General features: G+C 42.5%; 1 protein-coding gene across 1 annotated transcript in view; it reads left to right on the forward strand.

Annotated features, from left to right (window-relative positions):
- The window catches only part of slc6a8 (solute carrier family 6 member 8), a 28297-nt gene extending 23012 nt beyond the window's left edge, over positions 1 to 5285 (forward strand). Inside the window, exon 13 of the mRNA XM_035738061.2 lies at positions 1384 to 5285. Within this exon, the coding sequence (XP_035593954.1) occupies positions 1384 to 1524 (141 nt within the window). The 3' untranslated portion in view covers positions 1525 to 5285. The remainder of the gene's footprint in view (positions 1 to 1383) is intronic.
- Positions 5286 to 10233: the final 4948 nt, after the last annotated feature.

The following is a 10233-nucleotide window of genomic DNA, read 5'->3' on the forward strand; positions in this document are numbered from 1 at the left end:
CATGGCCCACTCCATCGTCCCTTTGATGCCGTGAAGTTGTCCTGTCCCCTTAGCAGAAAAACACCCCCAAAGCATAATATTTCCACCTCCATGTTTGACGGTGGGGATGGTGTTCTTGGGGTCAGAGGCAGCATTCCTCCTCCAAACACGGTGAGTTGTGTTGATGCCAAAGAGCTCCATTTTGGTCTCATCTGACCACAACACTTTCACCCAGTTGTCCTCTGAAACATGCAGATGTTCATTGGCAAACTTCAGACGGGCACGTATATGTGCTTTCTTGAGCAGGGGGAACTTGCGGGCGCTGCAGGATTTCAGTCCTTCACGGCGTAGTGTGTTACCAATTGTTTTCTTGGTGACTATGGTCCCAGCGGCCTTGAGATCATTGACAAGATCCTCCCGTGTAGTTCTGGGCTGATTCCTCACCGTTCTCATGATCATTACAACTCCACAAGGTGAGATCTTGCACGGAGCCCCAGGCCGAGGGAGATTGACAGTTCTTTTGTGTTTCTTCCATTTGCGAATAATTGCACCAACTGTTGTCACCTTCTCACCAAGCTGCTTGGCAATGGTCTTGTAGCCCATTCCAGCCTTGTGTAGGTCTACAATCTTGTCCCTGACATCCTTGGAGAGCTCTTTGGTCTTGGCCATGGTGGAGAGTTTGGAATCTGATTGATTGATTGCTTCTGTGGACAGGTGTCTTTTATACAGGTAACAAACTGAGATTAGGAGCCCTCCCTTTAAGAGTGTGCTCCTAATCTCAGCTCGTTACCTGTATAAAAGACACCTGGGAGCCAGAAATCTTTCTGTTGAGAGGGGGTCAAATACTTATTTCCCTCATTAAAATGCTAATCATTTTATAACATTTGACATGTGTTTTTCTGGATTTTGTTGTTGTTATTCTGTCTCTCACTGTTCAGATAAACCTACCATTAAAATTATAGACTGATCATTTATTTGTCAATGGGCAAACGTACAAAATCAGCAGGGGATCAAATACTTTTTTCCCTCACTGTAACACACATGCCCTCACAAAACCTGTGGAACACTCAACACAGTTGAATGGTCTTTTTGAAACATTGGTCAACATTAATATTTCTATTAGATTATGAAAATAATGGTGAAGACTTAGCATCGAGTAAGGGAGGGTGGAAAGGAATAAGCCGTGGGAAAAATAAAATGCATAACATACGAAAGTGTAAATAGTTAAGGGAAAATCGGAACGTGGAAACCTCAGTTGACAGTTGACAGCATGTAGCCTACTCTTTGAATATAGCTTTTTAAAATGTATTTTAATTTCATTCTCACCCATCAGAATGAGTAATACAGCAGTTTGATTAGTATGGGTCTCCATGTCCTAAAGGAACATGTTTTCTCCTCCTTCAGCGTTGGGAGAAGCTGACCAAACCACAATGGGGTCCCCATCACCTTGAATACATGGCGCCTGATACTGACATAAAGAGCCTGGCCTCCCTCTCTGCCAGCACAGAAGACAACAAGGTTATCATCTTTGAAAGTGGTATGTAGGCTGTAGCCTACAGGAAAGCCTTTGACAACACTCTAAAGACCAGATGATCATTTATGTAATAATTGATGTATTCATTTGGGTTGATGACACAATCAAAAAGGAATCACCTGGTAATTATGTGCAATTAATTAGAGGATGCAGATAATGTACACAGACGGTTCTCAACACCTATACAAAATCAATTCACAACGGTCTATTGGACAGTCGATAATTTTCACCTGGGATGTTGATAATCAATGTCCTGATTGGTCCATTCTATATACAGGTGCCGTATAGTCTTTGGGGGGGGTGATCTGATACCCAAACTGTCCCTGTCTGTCTGTGACTCCATCAGGCCAGAGCCATAGTCTACCAATGTGTAGCCCACCACCTCACCCAGTATGGCAGAATTTTTACAGGCTATCTTTAAGACTGATATGGAATTCCTTGAAATTACACATTACTGCAAGACCAATCATGTGGTACGGAGGGTTTGTGTATCAACCGGTGTAGTTCTCCTTCATAAGAAATCTTGCATAAAAATCTATTTGGCTAATTTGATGCATGAAACTATATGTATTACACATTGAGAGTAAGAAGTTCAGGGTAAGGTCTACTACACCTGTTGTATTCGGCATGTGACAAATAAAGTTTGATTTGATATATGAATATATAATTAAAAGCATTTGTTCAATTGATATTATATCATATACTGTATAATACACTACAGTTTGTAGGTTTGGCTGAGTTGAAATATAAAATACAGAATTTTTTCCAATTGACTTCAATATTCTGGCTTCTTTAGGCCCCTGAAGTTATGTAGTTGCCAAACTGTCAAAATGACCATCTTTGATCATTGAGCTTGTGTAATGTGTCTTTCATGGCGACAATAGTCCTCAGAACTTTAGACATAAACTAAAGATTGATTCAGTGCCAAAATGGAGCATACTTGTCATTCTCTTGTTATTGATAGAGAATGGTTTTGGTTGCCATATACACTATCTATTTTTATTTGCCTAGATCAGTCTGATATATATTGTGTCTTCCGATTTAACTGTCTGATGTTTGGGAACATCTTGAAAGCAAACAATGCAGCTCTTAGATGCCTTGAAACATTTTCATTGATAAGTGTGTCTACAGATATATATTTTTTAATCAACAATAATCACTAAATTGAACTGTTCTGTAAGATCTAAGATCCCTCTTCTCTAATTCAAAAAGGTGACTGGCTGATATATTGCTCATAATGGCCATTAAAAACAAATGATCCGATACTTCCTCTGGCATTAACTTGCAAAATGATCACTTGGCCAAGTGGTAAGGATTTACCTCATATTTCAACCAACCTATTGTTACAAAGGCAAGTACATCTCTGCAGCATGTAGGAGGACAGTATTTGGATCTAACTACAACATTGCCACAACAAGTAGCTGCTGTGCCATTTGCCAGTGACTGGAACAGGGTGATGAGTAACTAACTGTAAGGTGTTATATCGTGAGTTTAACTCTGAGTATTACACGCACAGTATTAATGTTGCAGCCGTACAGGAGCTGGACATGTAGATCATTGCCTTATGTTGTTTGTCTTAAATCTAGAGCCCATATGTCAACTCTGACTAGCCATATTCTTACCTGGTCCACTGAGGAACAGTCTTGAAGATAACCAAATGGAAATTCTGCCATTTACCATGATATGGATAACATATGATTTATTTCGATATTGAAAAGATCATTAGAATGTAAAATATATTAAATAATGCAATGCTAAAAACTACATTTGCACATTGTAAAATATCTCGCTAGCACTTTAAAAAAAATCGTGTTAGAATAACAATTTTTGTTTTGTTTTACATATTGTAAAATAAATCAGAGATTTTATTTTGTGAAGGCTTTTATTTTGCTTATACATACAGTATAAAAAAATATATTGAATATCTTGTGTGTTATATTTTAAAGAGTTTGATGCAGTATGTAATTTTGATGAAGATTTCTAAGGGGAAGAGCATGCGCCATTGAGATGCTGCGATGCAGTACTACTCAAAAGGCTTGTGTGATTCATAACACACAGAAGGGATTTTTGGTTTCAAATATCAAGTGATCCAGTGTTAAGTAGCCTAATAGATTATTTGTGTGTGTTTAATTACAGTATTTCCCTCAGACCACCCAGAGCTCAGTTAAACGTTAATATGTCTCAGAAAGACCTTCTAATTTGGTCCACACAACACAGGAGTATTAATTTGATTAAGAATTAAAAGATTTTGGAATATTTTTTTACTTGTGATTTCATCATTTTCAACATATTTCACGTCTGGCTTCAAGTGTAATTTATGTTCTCTACTTAGAAGCAGTGTGCTCTCATTTGCAAAAAAAAAAAATCATTAAGATTAAAAGGTCCTCTTTTGTGGCAGATATTACAGAATTTGACAAGAAACAAAACTCTCTTTCTGTATATGCCTATTGACTATCTGCCACGGTCCTCCTACACTAAACCTGGCATATAGAAAATACTCTAATGCTCTCCCACCTTTCAAAATTGAAAACCACATGGTAAAAGTGGTGGGTTTGGTTGTTGGTTATGCAACTTGGAGACAGAACAAACATTCCCTCCTAAATGTAGTGCTAGAACTTAATGCGCCTTTCATACTGTTGGTCTATGGACATATGTAAGGATGAGGACACAAGGCAAGTTTTATAGCAAGGCTATGGTAAAATAAATGTTAAAGTTAAGAATCTATTTTAACAACGTTTTTTTTTTACATTGGCTTTCCTTATAATACTCCTAGATTATAGCCTGGGTTGGTCAAAAGGTGAAACATTTAAATGTAGTCATTAAATGTAGAAAATCTAAATGAAATATACATAAGCAAAATCATATGTATGGTGTCATCTTTTGCGCTCTGCCAAATTGTTCTTGACAGTATCTTTAATCCAAAGTATGACTCACAAAGGGGAAATGTTGAATTGATAATGAAAGCTTTGTGGATCTATTCCATATCATACAAAATGGTTAAAAAAAATGTAATAGATATGAAAAAATACTCATTCCCCATTGCTGAATATGATTGGTTTATTTTAAAATCTACATGAAGTCTTTTAAAATGTTCTGTTTATTTTCATAAACTATACAGACCAATTACCATAGTTACCATGGAATATGTTGTACTGTAATGATTGTATACAGTACATTAAACTGGAATATCCATCATTAGCTGATAAAGACTAACGCTAACCAACTATGCAAAGCTGTAAAGAAACACTTGTTGCGACAGTTGACAGTTGAATAATTCTTATGGCATCTGCTGTGTGATTGACAGTGAACAGATAGCAGTGCAAATGGGGCCACAACTCTCCCCTACACAGCTATCTCTCTTCCTCATCCCCTCTCCTTTTCCACAATGTCATTTTGAGTTTTGTTTTCACAAATCTCACACAAAGGCCTGGAAAGAAGGGTACAATCAAGCCTGAGAAAATGGCATTTCATCATCCACTGAGTCCTTTGGCAAAGGATACTGTCTAGAAAAAGATATAGTAACACTGTTGACTTCATCTAACTGTTATTGTACTCTGTATCGTGTAAGATTTAACATCAGTCTTCCATTCATAACATAGAATAGTGATAGAGATGACTGTAAACCTATGTTGACATCCCAAGTGTTCCATCAACCTTGTCCCTCACAATTTATGAAGGGATTCATGCTTAATACCACTGTGATTCTGTGCTAAAAATCCACTCGCCCTATTCAAAATAACAAAATGGCAATAAAACTTACTTCAATAAAAAATATTCTGTCTTTGTTAATACATTTGAAATTGTCGAACCAACTTTCAACAATTACCATTTGAAACATCTCCGGTTTCATTTGAATCCAAAGTATTTACGTTTTATCCCGTATTTTCAACTGGCAGACACTTAGAATCCCACCTTGTTACCTGGTAACCCTGTAATGGGTTCATGGTTCTGAGCTTGCACTGTGAACAGGTGGGAAAAGTCATTTTATGATCAAGAGGTTAATTCAAGCTCACATCACTTTATTCATCCAGAAAATTATTTTCACAGAAATTGATAGGTATGAACCTCGGAGCCTGTAGGCATTAGCTAACAGCAGCAGTACGTTACCCACTAATTCAACTCAAACCATGGTCACCACTGTAAGGGGAGGCGATGGGATAGTTAATATGCAGTTCAAACCGGTTTTAATGACAAATGCCCAGTTTGTCAGTGAAGTGCAGCTGCCATATTAAGCCAGGGCTCCAGCATGCTAAAGTTGGTTGGCTATGTTTAGCCAGTGCCCTCTGAGCTCTGGGCTATTTCTGTCTGGAGTCTAGAGCAGGTCGGCCTTCAGTCGCAAACTATATCTGAGAGGGACAGCTGCCCCCCTCCCAGCACCTCAGATACCCCAAGACATCCCCAGAGCGGGGCGGCAGGGTAGCCTAGTGGTTAGAGCATTGGACTAGTAACCAAAAGGTTGCAAGTTCAAATCCCCTAGCTGACAAGGTACAAAATCTGTCGTTATGCCCTTGAACAGGCAGTTAACCCACTGTTCCTAGGCCGTCATTGAAAATAAGAATTTGTTCTTAACTGACTTGCCTGGTTAAATAAAGGTAAAATAAATCAATAATAAATAAAGAGCAGGAAGCCATAGACACCCAATAGTGATGGGGTCTGATCACATTGGGTTGACTGGCATGGAGGCATGGAGGCCAGCTGTTACAGATCACATTGGGTTGACTGGCATGGAGGCCTGGAGGTTAGCTGTTACAGATCACATTGGTTTGACAGGCATGGAGGCCTGGAGGTTAGCTGTTACAGATCACATTGGGTTGACTGGCATGGAGGCCTGGAGGTTAGCTGTTACAGATCACATTGGGTTGACTGGCATGGAGGCTAGCTGTTACAGATCACATTGGCTTGACTGGCATGGAGGCCTGGAGGTTAGCTGTTACAGATCACATTGGGTTGACTGGCATTGAAGCCTGGAGGTTAGCTGTTACAGATCACATTGGGTTGACTGGCATGGAGGCCAGCTGTTACAGATCACATTGGATTGACTGGCATGGAGGCCAGCTGTTACAGATCACATTGGGTTGACTGGCATGGAGGCCTGGAGGTTAGCTGTTACAGATCACATTGGCTTGACTGGCATGGAGGTTAGCTGTTACAGATCACATTGGCTTGACTGGCATGGAGGTTAGCTGTTACAGATCACATTGGCTTGACTGGCATGGAGGCCTGGAGGTTAGCTGTTACAGATCACATTGGGTTGACTGGCATTGAAGCCTGGAGGTTAGCTGTTACAGATCACATTAGGTTGACTGGCATGGAGGCCAGCTGTTACAGATCACATTGGGTTGACTGGCATTGAAGCCTGGAGGTTAGCTGTTACAGATCACATTGGGGTGACTGGCATGGAGGCCAGCTGTTACAGATCACAATGGGTTGACTGGCATTGAAGCCTGGAGGTTAGCTGTTACAGATCACATTGGGTTGACTGGCATTGAAGCCTGGAGGTTAGCTGTTACAGATCACATTGGGTTGACTGGCATTGAAGCCTGGAGGTTAGCTGTTACAGATCACATTGGGTTGACTGGCATTGAAGCCTGGAGGTTAGCTGTTACAGATCACATTGGGTTGACTGGCATTGAAGCCTGGAGGTTAGCTGTTACAGATCACATTGGGGTGACTGGCATGGAGGCCAGCTGTTACAGATCACAATGGGTTGACTGGCATTGAAGCCTGGAGGTTAGCTGTTACAGATCACATTGGGTTGACTGGCATGGAGGCCTGGAGGTTAGCTGTTACAGATCACATTGGGTTGACTGGCATGGAGGCCAGCTGTTACAGATCACAATGGGTTGACTGGCATTGAAGCCTGGAGGTTAGCTGTTACAGATCACATTGGGTTGACTGGCATTGAAGCCTGGAGGTTAGCTGTTACAGATCAGATTGGGTTGACTGGCATTGAAGCCTGGAGGTTAGCTGTTACAGATCACATTGGGTTGACTGGCATGGAGGCCTGGAGGTTAGCTGTTACAGATCACATTGGGTTGACTGGCATGGAGGCCAGCTGTTACAGATCACATTGGGTTGACTAGCATTGAAGCCTGGAGGTTAGCTGTTACAGATCACATTGGGTTGACTGGCATGGAAGCCTGGAGGTTAGCTGTTACAGATCACATTGGGTTGACTGGCATGGAGGCCAGCTGGTACAGATCACATTGGGTTGACAGGCATGGAGGCCTGGAGGTTAGCTGGTACAGATCACATTGGGTTGACTGGCATGGAGGCCTGGAGGTTAGCTGTTACAGATCACATTGGGTTGACTGGCATGGAGGCCAGCTGTTACAGATCACATTGGGTTGACTGGCATTGAAGCCTGGAGGTTAGCTGTTACAGATCACATTGGGTTGACTGGCATTGAAGCCTGGAGGTTAGCTGTTACAGATCACATTGGGTTGACTGGCATTGAAGCCTGGAGGTTAGCTGTTACAGATCACATTGGGTTGACTGGCATTGAAGCCTGGAGGTTAGCTGTTACAGATCACATTGGGTTGACTGGCATTGAAGCCTGGAGGTTAGCTGTTACAGATCACATTGGGGTGACTGGCATGGAGGCCAGCTGTTACAGATCACAATGGGTTGACTGGCATTGAAGCCTGGAGGTTAGCTGTTACAGATCACATTGGGTTGACTGGCATGGAGGCCTGGAGGTTAGCTGTTACAGATCACATTGGGTTGACTGGCATGGAGGCCAGCTGTTACAGATCACAATGGGTTGACTGGCATTGAAGCCTGGAGGTTAGCTGTTACAGATCACATTGGGTTGACTGGCATTGAAGCCTGGAGGTTAGCTGTTACAGATCAGATTGGGTTGACTGGCATTGAAGCCTGGAGGTTAGCTGTTACAGATCACATTGGGTTGACTGGCATGGAGGCCTGGAGGTTAGCTGTTACAGATCACATTGGGTTGACTGGCATGGAGGCCAGCTGTTACAGATCACATTGGGTTGACTAGCATTGAAGCCTGGAGGTTAGCTGTTACAGATCACATTGGGGTGACTGGCATGGAAGCCTGGAGGTTAGCTGTTACAGATCACATTGGGTTGACTGGCATGGAGGCCTGGAGGTTAGCTGTTACAGATCACATTGGTTTGACAGGCATGGAGGCCTGGAGGTTAGCTGTTACAGATCATATTGGGTTGACTGGCATGGAGGCCTGGAGGTTAGCTGTTACAGATCACATTGGGTTGACTGGCATGGAGGCCAGCTGTTACAGATCACATTGGGTTGACAGGCATGGAGGCCTGGAGGTTAGCTGTTACAGATCACATTGGGTTGACTGGCATGGAGGCCTGGAGGTTAGCTGTTACAGATCACATTGGGTTGACAGGCATGGAGGCCTGGAGGTTAGCTGTTACAGATCACATTGGGTTGACTGGCATGGAGGCCTGGAGGTTAGCTGTTACAGATCACATTGGGTTGACTGGCATGGAGGCCTGGAGGTTAGCTGTTACAGATCACATTGGGTTGACTGGCATGGAGGCCTGGAGGTTAGCTGTTACAGATCACATTGGGTTGACTGGCATGGAGGCCTGGAGGTTAGCTGTTACAGATCACATTGGGTTGACTGGCATGGAGGCCTGGAGGTTAGCTGTTACAGATCACATTGGGTTGACTGGCATGGAGGCCTGGAGGTTAGCTGTTACAGATCACATTGGGTTGACAGGCATGGAGGCCTGGAGGTTAGCTGTTACAGATCACATTGGGTTGACTGGCATGGAGGCCTGGAGGTTAGCTGTTACAGATCACATTGGGTTGACTGGCATGGAGGCCTGGAGGTTAGCTGTTACAGATCACATTGGGTTGACTGGCATGGAGGCCTGGAGGTTAGCTGTTACAGATCACATTGGGTTGACTGGCATGGAGGCCTGGAGGTTAGCTGTTACAGATCACATTGGGTTGACTGGCATGGAGGCCAGCTGGTACAGATCACATTGGGTTGACAGGCATGGAGGCCTGGAGGTTAGCTGGTACAGATCACATTGGGTTGACAGGCATGGAGGCCAGCTGGTACAGATCACATTGGGTTGACTGGCATGGAGGCCTGGAGGTTAGCTGGTACAGATCACATTGGGTTGACAGGCATGGAGGCCTGGAGGTTAGCTGTTACAGATCACATCGTCAGCTGAGTGGGTGATTCTTTCCTCTAGTAGAGATTCTGAGGTTATGTTTCAACGGCAGGTGAAACGTCTCCCTGCTCACTTACAAGCTAGTCTGTTCTAACTCACATTTTTGTCAATAAACAGACGCTCTTATCCAGAGTGACTTACAGATAACGCATTCATCTTAAGACAGCTAGGTTGGACAACCACATATCACAGGCATGGTAAGTACATTTTACGTCAAAGTAGCCGTCAGCAAGTAAGAAAATAATTCATTGCAAGTCAGGTCTACCATAATGGACAGAACACTTGAATGCAAAAAAAGGACCAACCAATGTCAGACGATTTACCCAGAAAAACTGAAGCAGATAGTTTATCAGTGAGTGGTTTGGCACAAATCTCAGCTCAGGGTCAGATTACTGATTAGCAGGAAAATAGTTGATGTTTTACTTTTGGTCAAAGTTCAATTACTCTTTGGTTATTTTAATTGGTTGTCAAATAGTTGTAGAGAACACTTCACTCAGTTCCTAAAGTGTACTAGTAGTTATTGACTATCATTTATAGAATCAA

This window comes from Oncorhynchus keta, chromosome 27 (assembly GCF_023373465.1).
Source record: "Oncorhynchus keta strain PuntledgeMale-10-30-2019 chromosome 27, Oket_V2, whole genome shotgun sequence".
NCBI classification, from domain to species: Eukaryota; Metazoa; Chordata; class Actinopteri; order Salmoniformes; family Salmonidae; genus Oncorhynchus; species Oncorhynchus keta.